This window comes from Myotis lucifugus, unplaced genomic scaffold (genome assembly GCF_000147115.1).
Source record: "Myotis lucifugus unplaced genomic scaffold, Myoluc2.0 scaffold_18, whole genome shotgun sequence".
Lineage (NCBI taxonomy): Eukaryota > Metazoa > Chordata > Mammalia > Chiroptera > Vespertilionidae > Myotis > Myotis lucifugus.
This window is the reverse complement of record NW_005871066.1, coordinates 11,309,010-11,331,503: the sequence shown is the minus strand read 5'-3', so window position 1 is coordinate 11,331,503 and position 22,494 is coordinate 11,309,010. Positions and strand designations below refer to the sequence as shown.

General features: G+C 40.0%; 1 protein-coding gene across 1 annotated transcript in view; it reads right to left on the bottom strand.

The window, feature by feature from the left end:
* The window catches only part of RELN (reelin), a 419,315-nt gene that overhangs the window by 73,294 nt on the left and 323,527 nt on the right, over nucleotides 1–22,494 (bottom strand). The window contains 9 exon segments of the mRNA XM_006085409.3: nucleotides 1,121–1,298; nucleotides 1,406–1,546; nucleotides 3,637–3,910; nucleotides 4,426–4,614; nucleotides 4,800–4,958; nucleotides 8,718–8,794; nucleotides 10,299–10,506; nucleotides 11,895–12,052; nucleotides 18,866–19,098. Coding sequence (XP_006085471.1) covers nucleotides 1,121–1,298; nucleotides 1,406–1,546; nucleotides 3,637–3,910; nucleotides 4,426–4,614; nucleotides 4,800–4,958; nucleotides 8,718–8,794; nucleotides 10,299–10,506; nucleotides 11,895–12,052; nucleotides 18,866–19,098 — 1,617 coding nt within the window.

The following is a 22,494-nucleotide window of genomic DNA, read 5'->3' as shown; positions in this document are numbered from 1 at the left end:
GAGAGCTAAAGCCTTAGACAAGACTAGACCCCAACCCCCCCCCCCCTCCCCGGCCTCACACACACAACAAAACCCAGTAGTTCTACCTCAATTTCTTTGGTTCCTCAAACTCTTAGGGTGTAAGTCTCAGACTCCTAAGCATTTTTTTCTATCTCATCCAAAACTCGAGAAAGTTCTAAATTCAAACAAGGAGGATAGGCAGCACCTATTAGCTATAATTGAAAAAGTTCCGGGGTGTCTAATTTTCAAGTGTTAGGTGTTAATCATTAAGGTTGTACAGAAACCCATGCAGATTTCTGTTAAAGATTCCATTTGCACACCTAGATTAGCTGGTTTTCCCATGCTGAGAGAGACTCGATAAAGCATGGGTTCACATACGCAGATGTGCCAGCTCAGCACGGAGCTTCACACAATCTCCTGACATTTCTCTAACCAGATATCTAGGATGAAATAGAAAAAATACTAACAATGCTTGAGAATGCTATTTAACTTGACTTAAATGTTTGGTTTCTTAGTGAAAAAATGGTTCTATTGGTGGGGGCAAAAGGAAAGAAAAAGCAAAGACTTTTCACAAAATTATTTTAGCCCGGCCAGTTTGGCTCAGCGGTTGAGCATCGACATATGAACCAGGAGGTCAGGGTTCCATTCCTGGTCAGGGCACATGCATGGTTTATGGGCTTGATCCCCAATAGGGGGCATACAGGAGCAGCCGATCAATGATTCTCTCATGGATGTTTCTATCTTGTTCTCCCTCTCCCTTCCTCTTTTAAATCAATAAAAATATATTAAAAAACTATTTTAAAATATTACAAATTAAATCGTCAATAATAAAGTGTTACATTCCAGAAGTGAAAATTCTAGAAATTACATCTGTATAATTTGTATATCTATGATTCAAGAAGAAAGTAAAAAAGTATGGTTACCAAAGTGGAGGAAAAATTTTATGCCTAAGTGGTCATAAATAATACGCTGAATAGAAGAGGAAACACGGTTTGGGCGAGGAGACAATCATTATGTATAAAACACATCATCTGAACAGATTCAGAAATGCATCTGTGCGGAGCAGAGCGTGACGAAAGGAATTTCAGTAGCAGTATGGAGAAGTAGAGTGTTATCTGACCTCTTTAAAAATGAGAGATGTTCCGGATTTGATGGTTTCCCCATTCAGATTCCCCCTCTCTGCACCGTACACTTCTGGCCAAAGGTCTGGATGTAAGTTCCCGTTGAAATCATCTTTAAGAATGGAGGGCAGAGGAACGACAGGAACGCAGTAGGTTCCACCAAAGCCCCGGTCACATCTATGAAAAAAAAAAAACGAGTGGAGAAAAGACATTATTTGTCCTGAGTTTAAGAAGCCATGTTTATTTCTGTATTCCCAAAAGAGGAACTGCCAGTGTTAACTTACACACAGCGTCCAGCATCACAAGTCCCTCGTCCCGAGCACATCCACGGGCACCCTGAGGCCAGCACCACATTGTCAATAGCCCAGGTGTCGCCTCCCACAGCGTAGTTGGCCTGAATCCATCTGAACCGCGTCCTGGGAGATCTAAGCAAAGAAAACACACTTAGTTCGACAAGAAACCTGGAGAGCATAACATTTACTTCAATTCTCCATTTACTTAAAGTGCTCTCCTCCAGGTTCCAGTTCCCTCTTCTTTAAGACACTTGATTTTCATACCAAGTATTGGATACTATTTCCTCTTACACTATAAACAAGAAAGTATTAAACAGGCTTTTAAAATATTTCACCATTTTTTTTTCATGCAAGAGGCTTCGAACATGTGTGAGGTGGGAGAGTTATTTTGAACTATGGATTTATTTTGTGTTTGAACCATATGCAGAATTTTAGTTTTTGTTCTCAGACGTTCACTGCCATCCATTACTGGGAAAGGAACCCAGGGTGACAGACACGAGGAAAGATTGGAATCGTGCAAAGTTCCTGCCATGAGATCCCTGCTCTATGGTCCCTAAAGGGGGAAGCTCCACTGAGCTTCATTGGTCCTGACACATGTGGTGCCTTCATCACCTGCCCTCTTCCCTTGTCTTATCTTCCCCTATTTCTTGCCTCACAATTATACTCTGGCAGCACCGAATCCTTGCATTTCCCCATGAAACTCTCTGGTGTCTGGGATTTTGTTTAGGTTTTCAACAGCAAACATACCCTCCAGCAGGCCCTTTGTGCTTGAGCAAGACTCAGCTCAGACATCAGCTCCTCCAGAAAGCTCCCTCTGTTCTCCCCAAACTGAGTTAAGTATTACCTCCCTGTGCTCCAATAATATCCCTGTGCATTACCTGTTAGAATTTTATATCATAAACTGCTTAGAAGTCTGTTATTCCAAATAATGTATTTGTGTCCTGGCATCAGCCTATTTGTGTTGTGTTAGAGGTCTAAAACTCAATAGAGATTCAACAAATGCTTGTTGAATGAAAACAAAGTGAACAAATGAGCTACAAGGAAGCATCCTGTAAAGCTCTGGGGTCCATAGGATATGATTTTAGGTTCAATACTAAATGCTTTAGTTTCCTGCGGTGTTTTTCTGCCATTTGGTTATGCTTCTATTAATCAAAATTGAACCAGGAAAACAAAAACCACTATAAGTATTTAATACAAACAGAATTTGATGCAAGGAACTGTATGCACAGTTAGTGGTAGAGCTGAGAAGCCAACAGGGGTAGTGAGGAAACCGGAGGTTAGCAAAGTCAGGAAGCCTCTACAAGCCCAAAGTTGGAGGGACACAGGCAGGAGACATTGTTGTTGGTGTCCACAGGTCAAGGGCACATGAAGGGCCACCTGGGAAGAGCTGGAGCCACTGAAGTTGGCCAACATGCACTTGAGGCAGAAAGGGAGAGGGAGGAATATCCTGGTGTATCTCTGTTTCCACCCTCCAATCTCTTGCCAGTGTCTGCCACTGTCTAAATCTATCAGGAAGCCAGCAGGTACAGAGGCTGGCACTTGCAGCCTATACAGGCCAACTTGCTTGCAATTCAGAACAGAGCAGTGTGGGGAGGTGGCGGGCGGGGGTGGGGGGGGCGTGGAGGAGGGAGACAGGGCTCTGGGGGAAGCAGTTCCAGATGGCACAATGTCCAACCAGCCACCACAGTACACCTTAGTTCCTAGAAAGATCCTAAAACACCCAAATGCCTAAACCACGGAAGTGGGAGCCTGTTATGAGCCCCAAAACAACTCTTAAATGTGATCCGAAATGCTGGTGAGGGGAAGAAAGATGTAAAATAATATGAGCATTTTATTGTGGTTTTGAAAGTTAAAAAAACCCACAAACTAACAACTGAGGATACTCTTCCATATGTGATGATTTCACTTACTGCTTAATGTGAATAAGTATCTGCCTGTTTATTTGGAAGATACTTATTTTTACAACAGTTTAAAAATGGAATCTGATGGGCAGCCTTCACGGGGCTGAGGAGCAGAAAAATTCAGCCTTGACAAACTTTCGGAACTCCTCACCACATTAAAAACCGCAGCCCAAAGCACCTTACACTTTTCTTCCTGGCACATTCTGCGCATAATCATCATGAGAAAGTAACAGCATTGCCAAGTGGAATCACAATTATTTTCAAATTAGGTGACAGAAACCTAAAGGAAGTTCTGCCATGCAGCCAAATGACAATTCTCACATGGTGGCGAGTGGAAGGTAGACAGTGATCCGCTTCCAATTCTGGAATCTTTCCGAGGTGTAAATTGAACTTTCTGTGTAGTGCAGACAGCCAATGGTTGGAGGGACACACTCTTCCGTGACAAGATGCCAGTCCCTGCCATTGTTCAGAGAATACTGGAGCTGGACGCTGTGGGAGTCGCTGAAGGGCTTGCTACAGCCCATGCTCATGTCAAACTGCAAGAAGGTCGACGATGACACATGAAAGTCCCAGGTCTCTGCATAACGAGGTTTTCCTACACGAAAGGAAAAGTTTAATGGGCAGCATATAATTGTGTGCTCTTTTCTTATTTGGCATATGCGGGTCACAGACACTTTCAGTAGCAAATGAAAATCATGTCTTATCCTTCGTGCCTCATTCTTCGGTGGTATTTTTACTAGTATTTGATTAGCATAGACTCGAAAACATGGAAAAAAACTTCACTATCTTGAGAAGGGTGAATATAGAGCCTTAAGTCTGTAATTCTGCAAATTATGAAACAAAGGAATGTCTTCAGCAAGATATATTTTGCCCTTCTTTTAAGAAACCTCAGTCATATTCTGCATGCTCTGTGAGAGTTCTAACAAGAACTGTCATTGGGCTCACCAAGTTATATTAGAGGACAATATAACTTTATTTTTTTTCCAGGAGCCTCCCTCAGCACAGGCAGTTATGCAACAGTTTTGCATTAGAGAATCTCCTCTTGATTTTTAGTTAATTTAGTCCTTTAGCTAATTAAATACTCTCCCTTTATCTGGTGAAAATATATACCTATGTTTTCAGTGAATATCAGAGCAGTATCCATAGAGAGACAGTCAATGTCGACTTGACCTCCTTGTATTCGATACCAGTTGGCTTGCAAATCTATAGAGCCATCAAATTTGTCTTGGAACCCAGTTTGAGAGCTGTCATTCATTCCTATAAGGACATCATCCAAGGCCCACTGGGCTGAATGCTTCCCTGGAATCAGATGAATAAAGGCAGTTTCAGAAGGTTCATTATATACAATATACATATCTTTATGATCGTGCTTTTAAATCAAATTGTCTAGAAATTGACTGCAAATTAAGAAACACACAATACAACGTGGCTTTAACCTTAAGTCCTAAATGCTACCAGGAAAGTTGGGGTGAGCAGTAACTTGCCATGTTGGGGTTGCCACCATCGAAAAGCTGTAGCAGGTGTCTTTGCCTCCCGTGGCAGGTCAATGGAAATGATCTGTGGTTCCAGAAATGACATGAAGTCCAACTCGCGAAGCAAATGCCAGAGTATTCCATTGTCATTTGAATACTGAACGATAAGCCCTGAGTTAAAAGACATAAATCCAGTTACTTGGAAAGCTTTCCTAGAGGCAAACGAGGCAACGAACAGTATTTTTTAAATGGCAAGGCTGCAGCAGAAACTTCAAATTGCGACTCATGGAATGGGGGCACATTCATCTAACTTCCAAGGAATGAATTAGTAGACCTGAAGGCTCATCAATTCCTTGACAGTTTCTAATGCACCACCTCCCCGGAAATGGAGAAAAAAAATACATAAGCTCTTTTAAAGACCACTCAAGTTGTATGAACAATGAGTAGGCTGGTAAAGGGAACATAAAAATCCACTCCAGATTATGTATTTGAATTTCAGATTCTGTCCTGAATATTACAGTCTCATATCATTATTATACACTCAGAAGAAATAGCTCAATCTCCCCAGCACAAAATCAAGTTAGTGCTCTTTTCTGCCAAAGCACCAGGCGTTGAGCGAGGCTCAGTTTGAAATTCTGTTCAGCAGAAGGATCCTTTACTGGCTCTTCACATTTTGTCAGACCTTGGTCACCGAAGTCTGAATAAAGTCAAATTATTAAATTGCAAAGCAGAAAAACTCACTACCTTCCAATGTTGGTTCTACTTTCCTTTCTCTGTGCCACCCTTTCCCTTCACTTATCCCATCTACCCAACATCCCTCTGTCCATCACCAGAGTAACGTGATTTAGGGACCAGCATTTGAACAGGCCTCTCGAAGGGATTCAGATGTACATTAAAATAGGAGAAGTCTGGCTCAAGAAGTCCACACTCCATCTGGTTTCTGCTTGTTGCCTTTCTCCTCATTACTTTTCCAGGAGAGTCACATATACATACCTTCAAGCAGCAACAAAGTCTGCAGAGCTGAGGACCCCCAATGCCAAAGGACAATGAAGAAATGCCTCCCAGAGAAGTTACAAAGGAGTGGAGAAATGCAGTGAGGGGAAACAGCAATATCCATATTTTATATCAAGTGCTGAGCCTCATTAGCTGTGTCATCTAACACCCTGCACATCTGAATAAACCAAGCCATTTTTGCTTATCTACCGAGCGTTCAAAGCATGTAAAACATTTCTCTTTGTAAATTACAACTCCATCTGCATTCTGCCCAGTCTTATAGGAAATAGCCTAATTTTGATTTTCATTCCAAATATGTAAATTGGAGCTTCAGCTTGGGTAAGTAAAAAATCTTTGGTTTCATCACTAGAAAAGATTGGTTCAAGGATTTAGAAAGATTTACATTTTAACAGCCAGTTTTTTAGTAAAAGGCTAAGAAATGCCTGTGGGATGTGAATTACACGACCAGCAGTGAGTTCAAGACAATGGCTCAGGAGTAGCTGAGCAGAAGTTGTTCTTTCCTAAAGGGACACTGAGGGAATCTGCCCAATGGGCATGTAACCAGAGGCTGTACAGAGGAGAGCCTGATGCCTATGAAGAGTGGGTGCTTCCTATGATACTTTGGTCAGAGGTTTTGTTTGTTCGTAGCTTATATAAGAATAGGGGTACAGACTAGTAATTTTCAAGAGAGTCATAACTGTTACACTATCCCAACCACAAACTATTTTCAAATAGCAATTTTATTATAAGGATTTATAGAAAACATCAAAATGTTCTTCCTCTCCAATCGGAAAACAAGGTCCTGAGGACAGGACCTGGTCTTTTTCTCACTCCTCAAAGCTCTTGTCTCTGCATGGGCCAGGCATGTGCTTGGGAAATATTCATTTGTTTTGAATTTCATAGAGTGTTTGTAGGGTGATCTTGTAAACACCTATCCTATTACGCTGCTGGTTGGCTGGAAAACCTTCAGTTGGTCTCCATGACACAAGGATTCAGACCCCATCTCCTTACCATGGCCAGCGAGACCCTGTGTGACCCAGCTCCTGTCTGTCCCTTATTACAGACCACTCGCCAACTTTTATGAGCCCCAAGCCACAGTCCCTTCTTTCTGTTCCTGCAATACCACAATTCTTTCCCACCTCGTGGCCTCTGCTGTCTCTTCTGCTAGGAAAATGTTCCTGAACTGGCTGGCTCCTTCTCATCCTTTACATTTCTATTGAAACGTCACTTCCTCAGGACCGCACCCCCCCAACCCCCACCTTCTATCTAAATCAACATCTCCCCCTGCGTAAGTTTACTTTCCATCTCATTGGCTTATCTATTTTCATTGAGCCCACCAATCTAACATCTTGCTTATTTATTTTCTTTGTTGTTTATTTATTTTCTAATTCTTCTCACTAGAATGTATGTGCCCTTCGGGTAGGGGTTTAGTCTGCTGTGGTCGGTAGTGGGACACTGGTTCTTCCTCTCCTGGCACATGGTAGTTTGTACTTCTTGTCCCCGTCACCACATTCTCTCTTTCCCTTTGCTACATGGCTGACAATACCCACAATCTACCCAGCAGCTGCTTCATTATTCTGGGTGCTGGAATGAGGCCCTCAGAGGATCCATGAAGCACAAAGGAGAAATCCTTTTTTTTTTAAACCAAGATTAGAGAGATGTCTGTTATTGCAGCATAACCCAGCTCATCATAACTGATGTATCAGTCTTTTGGTGACACTGTATCTGCAGCTCACTGGAATAATGTCAGGCTTAGAGCAAACTCTTAATAAACCCTTGTTGAAGACATTAGAGAACACAAAGTGGTCTATAAAAGTTTCTAGACTGCTGCTTCAGTAAATAGGTGATCTAGATAATTACTAGACTAAAGGTACTGAGATACTCAGAAAAAGTCACAAAGGCTTTCAGTGTGTGCTGATAGGGCCAAGGACATTTAGAATTGACAAACAGAGCTATCAGTAGGTCTACTGGCTAATAGGTACTGTTTAAGTCACCATGTTTTACACAGTCATGCTTGAGATAATAACAAACTTAGAAGCTGTAAAACTCTTCACATGCCACTTATGAGATCAGGGACTGGAGGAGGATTTCGTGCTAGGAACCAATTCACATTCAGAGTCCCTTAAGGAACCTCATTATCTTTGTAGAGCTCCTGAAGGCCACCTTGCATGCTTCAAGCCTTCTGCATTTCTTTCAGAACTGAATCACTGAGGCAGAAGATGGTATAGATGCCCAGAGAGAGCAGAGGTCTGGGCAAGGAGAGAGGCAGTATAGCATGGTGGTTAAGTCATAGGGTCTGGACCCAGTATGAGTGGCTTGAATCCCTGTTCATCCACTTACTAACTGCATGATCTTGGGTAAGTTACTTGAATTCCTTGTACCTCAGCTTCTACATCTGTAAAATAGGACTACTGATAGTACTTATAGCAAAGGGGTATGATGGGAATTAAATGAACACAGTTAAAACTCATGGAATAGTGCCATATATATATAATGTGTGTTCAAAGTTAATGTTCATTATTACCAAGAACTGCTTCTTCTACTCAATTATTCCAGTACCTCTAGAATGTTTATGGGCAGAAAGTAGCATTTGATCTGCATTCAATAATGATCTATGCAAACACATTTCTAGTCTCTGAGCCGAATGTAAGTCTCTGCTATTTTTTTCTCCCTGTGGAAAGTTATAAAATGATCAGGGTTCCCTAAAACAAATATACTTTGAGCCAGAGCAGACATGATGCTTTTCAGGCTTACGGATCTGCATGAGGAATCTTAGAGATCATGGCTCTATGCAGCTGCCCATTCAATGATGGAGAAGAGAGGAGAAGGAATGATTCAGGGAGTGGATCAGTTTGCAAAATCCTGGACCAACTCTGGGAGGAAAAAGGACTAACTTGCCAATAGTAACTGCACTTTCCATCAAAGGCGGCAGCTTACCTTCATTTCTAGCTCTTGGTTTGATGCAGGTAATGCCTGACGTTTTGCTTCCAATTTGTATATAAAACTGAACGAGCCTGGGAAGGAAAAAACTCCAAGTTACTTACAAATAGGTGAATTCAGAAGACATTTAACCTTTTGCTTTATGACACACACAAAAATCCTATAATTCTTAAGTTTTAAACATAAAGGGCATATGGCCACCAGAAACAACAGTGATTATATAATAAGTTATTCTCTAACCATTAAAAATTAATTCATATGACATTAATTTTATTCTGTAATAACCACTGAAACTAAAGGAAACAGTTTAACCCCACTTTATTTTGACAGGCTGATGTAATGAAATGAAGTCACTGAAATGAGAGTTCATTAAATCAAGAGAATACTGTTCTTGGAAACTCAAGATGAGGAAAAAAAAATCTAACATTAAGAAGCTGAGCTCTTTGGTCTTGGCCACAGAAGCAAGATGACGAAGGAAACATCCTTGGTTGGAAAGCGGCGCAGCAAGCCGCACACACTGTGCCGCCGCAGTGGCTCCAAGGGCTGTCCCTTCCGAAGTCCACCTGCGGCAAGTGTGGCTACCGCAAGCGGAAGAGGAAGTATAAGTGGAGTGCCAAGGCTAAACGAGCAAACACCACCCGCGCTGGTGGCACGAGGCACCTAAAATTGTGTACCACAATCAGGCATGGAGCCCATGCAAGAACAACACCTAAATCCAAGAGGGCAGCATCCAGTTCACCTACAGAATTTCAATGGCTAGTCAAGCAAGAAATGTTGTTTTTTTTAAAGAAGCTGAATGCTACATTTGTTAGGGCCAGATAATTAGACGGTTTAATTTTTCACAACTGACACTCACTCAGTGTGAATGACATTATGCCTCAGTCCACGGTAAACCGAGAGAGAGGGTCTACCTGACAGGCAGGCTCCTGGGAGAAGGACTCCGAGGAGAAAGAGATTGAAAGCAGAAAGTATGACACAGAACTCCAGATTTTAGTGAGAATAACATCTAGAAGTTTCAAACATTTCTTCATTTTTCTTTCTCCCAATTCTCAAATAATCTAATTGATTTATAAGCAGCACAGTTTTATTTTAGGTGTGATACTTGACCTTAAAACCAAGCAGTTATTTATTTTACCAGTAGGTGTCAGCATAGGTATTTTAAATTCTGGAGCACTTTTTGTTAAGTGAAAACAAATCAACTTAGATAAATGGGATGCTTCATTTTCAGACACAAAATTTAAAGTTGAAAAAAATCTTTGTTTTACCTGGAATATGTTAAAAATAATACCAATGGTCTTCACAATAATGCAGAAGTTTAGAAAACCAAGCTGATATACAAGGCTGGGTGATGACTGTATACTGATTAATAAATTGTGGTATAAATTTTGTAGAAATTACCCATTTTATTACAGACTTAAAGTTATGCCTCATTTTTACATATCAGAATCTATATAGAGAAACATTATTATGTAAACCTCAATAACAGAACAGAACCCCGAAACAGAATACGTTTCAGGTCAGACCATATGACACGGTAAATACAATGTTCAAGGAGAAGTGTACCAATGAACTACTTACCTGATATTCCTGGTGTCCAGAGGGACAGTCCGCGCTTCCCTTTTCCCCGGGCCATTGAAGTAGAGGGATTTGCCGTCGTTAAGCGTCCCACAGCCTGTTCCAACCTGGCCTCCGGTTATCTTGTACCACAGAGAACTGAGCTTCCCCTCAAACCTATCGAACATCTCACTGTGATTAGGCACATTAGACACACAGGTTCCTTGTGCGGCTTCCGAGAAAAGAAATACATGGGAGAGAGGTTTCATTGAAATCCTTTCATGTTGTGAGGTACATTCAAGCGCATGGGCCAAGGAAACATTTGCACAGGTGTTAGGAGAAAGAAACCAAATGAAAATTTGTATCTCACAATTGTAAGAATGAAATGCAGCCGTCACTACCATCCTCAGAAACACTATTCTGCCTCTATAATTGTTTATTTTTTAATGGGAGACATTGGGAACCACACATTTCCATGGCTCTTGCTACTCAAATGATTTGTACAAACTGAGAATAGATTTTGTCCACAATAAAGTTAGCTTCTCTGTCGCCCTTCTGTTAGAGGACCAATGGGAGGAGTTAATCCCAGATTTTAGATAACCACCCTGAAGCCACAGGTGACAGTGCTCTCCACAGAAGGCCCTGGAACAACACGTTTGCCCCTGGTTACACTCCAGAAGGGAAGGGCACTGAAAAGAATCTGTTTAAAGTTGTCTCCAAGAAAAATTCTAAAAAGGTATTGATGCTTATAATATTTTCTCTTTAATTTTATCTTTAATCTCAGCTCCCTTTTTATTTTTGCTTATAACAACATTCAATGGTGACTGTGGTCAGAAAATACTATTCTTGTAAAGTTCTCATTGGTAGTCTTAGATTTATCATTTCATAAGTTGATTGTTACTTTAAATGTATAGAATTACATTTCTTATAAAAAAACAATGTGAAAAGCACAGGGAGTCCTTGCAGCCAAGTGATTAAGATCTTGGGCCTGGGTTTTAGAAAATGACTACAAGGGTTTGAAGCCTAGCTCTAGCAATCCTACCTGTGTAACCTTGTCAGATTACTAAATCTCTCTGTGCCTCAGTTCCCTTAAATGTACACAGGAACAATAACAATATTTTGGCACAGGGTTATTGTTAGAATTAAGTGAGATCAAATAAAAGGCACTTAGTATAGTGCCTAGCATGAATTAGGAACTCAAACAATGAGTTGTTATTGTTATTACTAATAAAAATTTGTGTTGGCCTTGGCTGGGTAGCTGTTAGTTAGAACGTCATCCCAAAATGCCAAGGTTGCAGTTTCAATCTTCAGTCAGGGCACATACAAGAAGCAACCAATGAATGCATAAATAAGTGGAACGTCAAATCAATCTCTGCATGTGTATGTGTCTTTCTCTCCCCATCTCTCTAAAATCAATAAAAAAGTTTGTGTTATATTTTTATTCCTTAGGCAACTCAAAACTACAAAATATTTTAGCATTTCATGTGCTTGGGTTGCAAATTCTTACAATTAAGACTTAAGGAAGATTAAATTTAGAATATATTTTCTTAGAAGAAGTATCATGAAATATAGTAACTAGAGATACATATTTTACAAACAGACACCTGTCTGAGGCCTTACCGGTGTACCCCAGGTCACAGAAACACACCCCTGAGACGCAGTCCCCATGGCCACTGCAGTAACTGGGACAAGGCTCAGATATGTACACTCCATCCAAACCAAAGGGAGGCACGTTTTTCTGTGAGCTGCTCTCCTGGATCCAGCGGAATCTGATCTTACTGTTGGGAAAAACAACATGTGTTCTTGTACCAACGTCTCACTGCTAAGCACTGAACTCTAAGATAGTTAAAATAATTCAAGAAAAATTAAATATATATAGTATTTGAAAGTATGCTTGATTGGACACAACCTTCATAAGGTGTCTCTCTCAGATCTTTCTCAAAACTTCTTGATTTCTTCTTCAGTATAAATATTTCAATATCAGGTACAGGAGACTTTTGATGTCCAGGAACACAGTATAGGTTTTTACTTGTAGATTGTAAGAGGCTCCCAGGAAATTTTTGAAACCATCAAAGGAAAGCTCTTTGCTAGAACACATAAGGGACTCTGGCTATTTGCCACTGGCATGATTCTGATAGTGAAGAATAAAGTTTGTACTGACAGCTCTGTTCCCACCTGTTGCCTTCCTCTTCACTTTTCATCTGCAGATCTCCAAGGCGCTCATTCTATGAACTCTTAGCAACCAGCTGGGCTGCCAGTGAACACTGGTAACTGCCAATGAACAAAGGAGGGACCTGGTCCCTGTGCTTCAAAACCCTGGGACACCAGTGGGCTGGGCTGCTGTCCAGTCCTCCCCCCACAATAACAGTCTCGAGGCCGCCAAACTAAGACTTGTTCCAGTTGCTTTCCAATCTTTTCAATCCTTTCAACACATTCTTTTCTTTTTAAATATTTGGAAACCTACACACATCTTTAATTTCATACCAGGAAAATACATTTTCTTCCTTAGTTCTATTGAAATCAAAAAGGAAAGATGGATTAAGCTATCTAGATTTCAATTAATTTTGCTACCAATATTTGTAGTCTTTGGAGTGAATCAGTAAAAAAGGGTAAAGAATCTTAGAGATCAATAAAGATTGTTAAGGATAATTGTAGACAAAGATGTTTCCTTCTCCCCTCTTTTATTATGAACATAATATGTCAGCATCATAACACATTTCTTTCTGCTTCTTCAAATAGCTTTGCTAATTTGGCAACACTAAACCATAGCAATGTGTTTTTTTCTTTATTGTTTTAAGTTACCTACTTTAGGCAAATTTGCAAAATGTAACCAATGGTGCTGTTTAGTAGGAGTAAAAGTGCTCAGAGGTTACTCATCTATTAACACAAAGTCTTAACACACATTCTTCAGTGAACACTTATTTTCTTTGGAACTAATTCAAAATATATTGGTCTTATTTTCAAAGGTAAAAGACAATTGAATTAAATATCAGAAAAACAAAGCAAAAATAAAAGAAAGAAGAAAGGAAAAGAAAAAAGGAAATACAGTTGCAGAATCATGGACCTTGGAAAAATTCCTCCCATTGGGGTTGCAATGTTATTTAGGCTGTGAAGAGATTTTTCCTCTCAAAAGAAATAAATGGAATTGATGAACAGTAGCTTTTGAAAATTGCTCTGAAGGAAAATGTTAAGGGCTCTGTATCCCTTCCAAAATATAGGCTGTGTATCTATAATAAAAGAGGAAAACACACCAATTCCATCATATAAGTCCTATTTGATTAGAAGTCAGTCATACTTGTCTTTTCTTTTAATTTTTCTATAATAAAATCCAGAGACATATCATAGCTTCCACTCCATGGAAAGAAAGAAAAAAAAAGAGGTAAGAACACCTTCTTTTCTCCACCCAAGCTCTCCCACCTGGGCATCGCTGCTTCATGGAAGGGGCAACCTCAGACCGAGGCCCAGAGGCATTCAGAAGGTTGAAGAATCCTACCTTTAGGTAGAATTCTAGAAGCTTTGGTAATTTGATAATGGACAAAGGGCAAGTGAAGTGCCTTGATCTATTTGATTCTTGGATTCCTGTAATTTTCATTATAATAAAGAACAATCAATGTTTAGTCTGGCCAGAGAGAAAGCGACACCCCTGTTGGTGGATCCTAAGGCTGCTACAGAACCAGGCAGCACAGTGTGCTGTTCGGTATTTGAGAGGGTGAAGGCTCTCAGGAGCTCAGCATTAACGAAGGCATATTTAAATAAAACAAAATGACTAATAGGGTGAGTCCAGGACATGGTGAATCATGGCTGAGTGTCCTTGCTGGAAACCTATGTTCCAGAGTGAAAGGGCAAGAGCTGGGACCTTTTTTTCCTTCTTTTAATCTTTGCTAGTTGTTTTTTTGTTGGAAGCACAAATCAAAGCAACAGAGGTTTGTTTCACTGATCACGACGTGGGCGAGCTTTGCTTCATTGCAATTTCTCCAAGTTGTGCCTGCTTCCTGATCCCTATTGCTATTCTGTTCTCCTCTCAGGAGTGCAATCTTGGTATTGAGCACAAGTAATTTAGCAACCTCTGGGTTGCTGGAATAAAAGGAAGAACTAGTAAGTTTACTAAAAAATATAATCATAGAGAGACCATAAGAAGGGAGGAAATAAGTCAGCCAAAAATAAGCTAATAAGAATGCCTAGATTCCACATAGTTTGCATTTATTTAAACCTTTATTGTTGAAAGTATTACATATGTCCCCCTTTTTCTCCCATTGAGAAACTTGCCCCCTCCCCCTTCCCCAGGCCTTCACCTCAGTATTATCTGTGTTCCTGGGTTATGCATATATGCATACGAGTTCTTTGGTTGATCTCTTCCTACCCACCCACCCCCATCTTCCCTCTGAGATCCGACAGTCTGTTCCATGCTTCTATGTCTCTGGATCTACTTTGTTCATCAGTTTATTTTGTTCATTAGATTCCACATATGAGTGAGATCATGTGATACTTGTCTTTCTCTGACTGGCATATTTCGCTTAGCATATGGGAGGCGATATGGCTTTGAAATTATTAAGATCATTAATGTATGTGTGCACATGTGTGCATGTGCTAGTCGTGCCTTTTCAGAGAGACACAGTAGACTTCAGAACAATGAGTTCTTGCTGAACAGAATGGAATTTATTTTGGAAATCATATTTTAAAAAGAAAGGTGTCTTGAAAATAGATAATCACCTATTGCTTGTTCTTATTCCTCATTCAACATCCCTTCGTTCAACCAGCATTTACGAAGTGCCTACAACATGCCAGGCCAGGGATACAATGGGAAGCAGAAATCCTACCTGGTTCCTGCCTTCACATAGCCCACAGTTGAGTGAGGAGACAGAGACTTAATTAAACCTCTGCACAAAGAAATGTGAATGTGCAACTCGGATAACTATCACCATTAAGCAGGACACTGAGCTATGGGAGCATGTAATAGAGGCCTTTGACCTGATAGTCAGGAAGGTCTGGAAAGAACTGAAGGAAATAATGATTGAGGAAAACACAGAATTTAATCTTACGCAGTTTTACTAGAAATAAACCATAGTGTGGTTTGACTACTTAAATTACTGAACAGCCCTAGCCAGTTTGGTTCAGTGGGTAGAGCGTAGGCCTGCGACTGAAGGGTCCTCGGTCAAGGGCACATGCCTGGGTTGAGGGCTCGATCCTCAGGAGAGGGCATGCAGGAGGCAGCTAATCAATGATTCTCTTTCATCATTGATGTTTCTCTCTCTCTTTCCCTCTCCTTCCTCTCTGAAGTCAATAAAAATATAGTTCTAAAAGAATTACTGAACAAAACTTCCCCTTTGCATGTCTCAGGTAAGGAAGAAATAAAAGATGAGACTCTATCTTTGTGCCCTTCATCAATTACCTTTGTTTGGAGGATGCCTGAGTGGCCAGGAGAATTGGTTGCTACAACACCCTCTTCCACTACCACACTTCAGAGAAGGTTGCATTTGCCTCTCAAATAAGGAAGGTTCCTGAGCACCTGCTTGTCCACTGCAGAGGTGCACAGGTGGTGGGTGGTGGTGGAGGGGACATTCTGCTGATTACTAAGCAACTATTTCTAGCCCTCCCAGACAGATCAACTTTTTTTTTGCATTCTGCATGAAGAACCTACGGCAAGTTGCATGGCATACTGTATGGTTGGGGGTGTTACTGAGAGTCAGGAGGGATGTACCAGCATATATTTACCACAGTCAATGTCTCCCCTCTACAGAGGAGAACCAAGAGAATTCACATGAGTACAAACTGCTCCTTTTGAAAAAATTAGCTTAGAATTATTTGTGAAAGAGTAATGTTCTAGTAACGACTAGTATTATAAGCATGTTGCTTTTTGACAAAAATAGCTCCAAATTTTGACAATTTTCACACTTAGAATTCTCAGCTTTCCAACACTGTATTTGGAGATATCTGAGTTTAACATATTGCAGAAGGAACAACAACAGCTCATTTGCTTGGGTTAAAGTAGAAACATATTTACTATTTTCTAGTAGAGAGCTCTTCTTCAGAAATGGCATCAACCAATAAGCTGGATAGTATTCAAATTAACCAGGAAGTTGGATTCTAATGAACAATATTTCTTCTTCCAAAAGCTGAGGTCCAAGAAAATATTGATACATTGGTAGCCTCAAAATATTGGCTTGCTTTGTGATATTAAGGACAAGTTTCTCTTATTTCTCACATGTGGCTTTATCAGTTGGATTATTTCACCCAATGTCAAACAAACTGCAGCTTCAGATGCCACTGTACATTATCTGGCTTTGGGGATTCAAGCCAGATTTGTGTTTTTGGCTTCTGATTCTGTTGACTACTTTCTAGTGATATCTTCCAGCACCCTCATATTCTACTCATTGCAGCAAAGATGCCCCACCCCCATCCCCCCACCCCCATGCTCCCCAACTTCGTAGAGTGCTGCACCTATATATTTAGAAAGAGCTGTGGTTGGGCCACAGTTTCAGAAAAGCATGTAGACAGAAAGGCAGTGGTGGAGGTAAGGAGTACAAGGGCTGCATGCCCAGCTTGAGATGGGCAGAAAGCAGGATGAGATGGCTATTTAGCTGCATGTTTTTATGGAAAAGGGAAGATGTCTTAAAGGGTGAAGCCTGGAGAGTAGAACCAACAGCCGGGAAGAACAACTGATTAGGGAACAGAACTCTCTTAATCAAGGAACCTTTCTTGTCCTGGACATTGTTTGTGAAAGAAGGAGATGCAGGTAACAAGTATCTTGCTGGCTTTCAGAATTCCTACAACCAGTGGCTACTATGTGCTTCCCATTCTTTACTTTTTTTTTCATTTTTTTAGTGGGAGTGTCTATTGTGTTTATCCGGTCATTGTCTTTCCAATGTTGAATATAGGTGGGGTACATAATTCGTCTTTTTAGTTTACAGTCCTATGGATCAAGAGGAGCCATGTGCAGGGAGCCATGTCTATACCTTGACCTGATGTAGTGCCTGATACTGTGATGGGAAGTTTTTCTACTGAAGTTTATGGTGTAATTTTTTCAGGGATACACATCTAAGAGAACACAACCAGCTTACCTAGCTAGATGATACAGAGCAAAGTTGATGATCAGTTAGGTGAAAAATTCACAAACAGAATAGACCTCAAGAACTTTACGAATAAGCCACTCCTATAGATTGCTAAGCTTTTATCATTATGCCAGTCAGGATGAGGAAAGTTATGCTGTGGTAATAAACAACCCCCAATCTCAGTGGCTTAACTCAACAAAAGCTTGTTTCCTGATGATGCTACATGTCTAGTATACATTGGCAAGGAAGTCTGCTTCTTGTAGACACTCAGGGACCCAAATTAGTGTAAGCTTCATCTTAAAACATGCTTTCATGAAGCAGAGAACATGACAAAGTGTACAATGGGCTCTTAAAGTCACATGCTTCATTTTACTCATATTTCATCAGACCATGTCAAACTTTAAGGAGTATGGGGATAGCACAATCTTACATATTTTAGGAATGAAGCAAGCTAAATATATTGCCGAATGGCATTAACGAGTATGCCAACCATATATTAAGCCACATCTGTAGTAAGCAGTGCAAATACACTTACTGTATTGCCTCAGCTCCACACAGAAATGCTTTGATTGAATCACAATTTAATTCTATGTTCTAAGATTCTATTAAAAAGTGTCTACTTGAAGAATGTTCCTTTATCTTTCATAAAGTGATAGTTAAAAATACTGATCTCTATGTTACCTACTCTACCTGGAATAAACATTATATATATATATATATATATATATATATATATATATATATATATATGTATATGTGTGTATATATACATATATACATACATATACACATGCTATATATTTATCCTATAATACTGAACATGGAAAAAGTGTATCTTTTAAAAAATCAGAATGTATATGCTCCCTTTTTTTTAACCCAACAATGAGAACTAAATGATCCTATATTTTCCCCCTTTGTCTGAGCTGCCAGGAAACTAAGAGTTAAATTTATTGTCCTATGAATGAAACAAATTCATTTGAAGAGCTTGATCCCATTCCTGTTAACTGAATTTTAATCTTTTGATCTATTGTTTTAATATTTATTGTAATAGTCATTTAAAGGGATCATTTATATTGCAAGATATTTCAAATTATCTTTACAGGGAGGCATTAATTTATCAAAAATCTATATAAAGTGAAATCTGATATAATGTCTTATAATCTTTTTTAGCCTTTAACATCGTTTATTCATGGCCGTACTCCCAGTGTTTAGAACAGTGGTCAATAAATATTTGTTGAACAGATGAATACATGAGTGACTGAGTGAATTTGTTTCACAAGTGTAAATGTGTCACGTGTGCACACGCACACGTGCACACACACACGTGCACACACACACGTGCACACACACACGCAGGCACACATCCCTACTTCGGGAATTTCGTTCCAGCATTCTTTTCCTCAAGAGTCATTACTTAAATAGATAAAGCTAGATTATATGAATTCTTTTAGGTTATTAAGATGCATGAAATAAAAACATTGAGATAAATAAATACTCCCAAGAAACAGCGGCTATGGCACATAATAAGAAAGGTCACTTTACCTGGATGCAAGGGACCTTGGAATAACAATGGTGATTCTCGTCCATTCTTCAAAGTCTCCAGTGTGATACATGGTGGGGTCACTCAATTCTCGGGCGTTTCCTTCACATCCTTTGCCTGCAGAAGCTGGGTAGCAGCCTTCTTTCACCAGAAACCAGGACATCCCAGCATCATGCGAGTACTGGAGAAGAACTGGGGCAGCACCGCTGAACTGATTGGCACACCCTATGTTTAGCTATTGAAAGGAAAGGCAGGAGGACACAACATTTTAGTTCCAAGTCATCATTTAACAAATTAGGTGCTACAGTAGCCAGGGCCCTTTCTACTGAGTTCAAATTAAATTGATAATGCTAAGGCCTGCAGCTCAGTTTTAACCAAGACCTTTCCATAGGTTCTAGAAATCCTTGTTTAGGCAAACAATAGGTGCTTTTTAGTAGAAAGTTGGACCAGTTGCCCGTTTTGTGAATTTCCTGGGATTATAGGAGGAAAGAGAGAAGCACAGTATCCGTGATGTTGAAACCTTGGACAAATGCCAAGGTATGTTTTCTTCTCCTTTCCCAGATGGCATAAACAGAGGGAAGCAGAAGATGAAAAGCTGTCCTCTTCAGAACATGAAGGTTACCTGAAGAGAGGGCTGTCCTCTCTGCTTTAGTGGAAAAAACATCTTTATTCAATTTTCTTGCCAAAGCCCAGTAAGAAATCATTGTCAACTTAGATGAACGAACTTAGTCACAGCATCAAATAAGCAAAAGAATCCAGGAATAGAATTAATATTGCTCTGTGCACTTAAGTAGAGGAATGTCATCATAGGATTAATAGCATTAAAAATGCAACCTAAATCCCAATGCTCTAACACACTACTTTTTTCTCAATTTTTTATCTTCTAATCCCAGTATGTCAAACTTGTGACCCGTGGGCCACATGCCTCATTTATTTGGCCCATGTTAGCCTTTGAGTTTGACATGCTTGTTCTAATCTTTACAAAGAAGTATATATTTTGGTCATATAGTTGAAGTTATCACACTTCTAAAACTTTCCTCCTACTTTTTATTTAACATATTATTTTATTATTATCTGCAGTTTTGCAAAAAATGTATCTTGTTTTTCTTCAGTTGATTTGTTAATCACCAGATACATTCCTAGGAACAATATTACTAAGTCAAAATGTAATTTTTAAATTTTCTATTTATATGTGTTCATTTAAAAATATTTTTATTGATTTCAGAGAGGAAGGAGAAGGAGAGAGAGATAGAAAGATCAATGATGAGAGAAAATCATTGACTGGCTGCCTCCTGCACACCCCCGACTGGGGACTGAGCCTGCAACCTGGACATGTGCCCTGACCGGGAATCGAACCGTGACCTCCTGTTTCATAGGTCGATGCTCAACTACTGAGCTATGCCGGCCGGGCTATATGTGTTCATTTTTAAGCAATTGGTTTCAAATGAGTCAATTTACCACAACTCTGAATATTATTCTAGTTTAAGGCAGTTTCTTTCCAATTCCAAAAGTATATAAATTATTTTAATTAGTTTTAATTTATATTTTTGCTAATCATAAATGTAAAATACTCTTTCTGATATTTATTTAATTACATGCTATCTTACATGAATGATCTATTCATGTCTTATTTCATTTGTTGCTGGGAGCCACCATAGAATTTTACTGTATAAGACTACAAATAAGATTAGTCAAATATTATAGAAAACATTTAAGTAGGGACTCAAAATACCACAATAATAACCAAAGAATAAAGGATGAAGGAAAGGTAGGGCCATAGACAAATAATATTGGGCCAGAGCTCGAGAGGTCAATCAGTTCATCACTGTGACTATGCAGTAGCTGGATCCAGTCTTTCAAAAGAAGATTCCAATAATCTCCTTAAGATGGTGGTAGAGTAAGTGAAAGGTACACTCACCTCCTCCCAGGACCAAACTGAAATCACAACTAAATTATAGAACAATCATCCTGACTAACCAACAGAAGACCAGCTGAAGAGAAGTGTTATAACCACGGATTTACAGAATAACCCACACAGGGACTGTTGGAAGTGTGGAGATGTGGAAAAAGGCTGCGGCTGAGGTCCCGAGGGATATCTCAGCTGCAAAGGTTCACCCTGTGGGGTCTTAATCCCACGCTGGGCTCCTCAGCCCAGAGCACCAGAGCCAGGAAGAGGTGCTCACATAACATCCAGCTGTGAAAGTCAGCAGGGATTCTGTCCATCAGGATGAGACAGGAGTCCACTAGAGACATAAGTGCCCTCTTAAAGAGCCAACACACAACATTTCATTCGCAGCCACTCACCCTGGGCCCTGGCGAGGGAAGGTGGACCAGAATAGAGTCGAGTGAGGATAGTCGGAGGTTTGTGGTTCTGGGGAGACAGCTGCGGAGACAGCTTCAAAAATCCCTGAGCTGAGTCATTCTCCCACACCACAGATACCATCTTTCTTGGGTTTAGCATTCCTCTCTTGATGGCACCAGCCTGAGGGAATGCAATAGCTCCCACTTTCTGGACTCCCTCTCACCCCACGCTGCAGAGCTTACACCCTGCTGAGGAGTCATCTGCCTTGGCCAGGGTGTAGAGGCTGGAGCAGACCCAGGGGATGTCAGTGACTGAGTTGTATGGCTCTGGGATGGGGAGGGGGGCCTTTCCCTACTTTTCTATAACCTGAGGGGTGCTTCCCCTCTCATGGCCAAATCTTGATCTGTTTGGTTTTACAAGTGACTTAGTGTATCATGTAAAGCCAATTAGGATCAACTTTATCACCTCTATGGTACATTTTCCAGACTCTTTAAAAAAGTTTCCAAATTTTCCAGTTTCATTAGCACTTTCATTATTTTCATATATTTGCACATTCTGTTCCCTCTAATGGAATTCCTCCCCCTCCATTGTTCATCTAAGTCTCTGTATTTCCAGACATTTCCAATTTCAATCCATCCATCCACCCACCACCCACACATTTATTCAACTAACATTTTTGGAGCGCTGGCCACATGCGCTATGCTAGGTACTCCCATAGATCAGAGTCTGTTTCTACTACAATAATCCTGGGACTGCTCACTTTTCTGGTTCACTTACTAGTTTCTGAGATCCTTAAGGGCTAGGGCCATATTTTTAACCTCCCTATTTCTAGCACCTAGTACCAGCACCGTGCATATCTGTACAAATGACACAAAGTTTTTCTTACAGATGCCAAATATATGTTAGTTGTCAATCCCTGAATGACCCATATTACATATCTATTATTAACTAACAGCCACAAGTCAATAGTCTTCTTCTGGCGTGATCTGAGGATTGAGCTTTTTCTTAGGCATGATGCATTCTTATTGGTTGTTTAAATACTTGAAACATTTAATGTTTTCTTTATTTAGATTTTATAAACTTCAAGATATTATCTTGCAGACTTTCACTATTCTCATTTTATGACATTAAATAAAAAAGTGTCAGATGAGAAACAGCATAGTATGCTGGCAATGTATTTGCTATTGCTGTTATTTTGTTATCACTTTAGATAGTACCAACAAATTATTATAGAGTCATATACAGTTATTAATGGTTTTTCCATTGTAGGTTAGCATCAAAATTTAAACAGAGAAGGATAACAGTTCACTAATCAACTTCCTTGTTTAT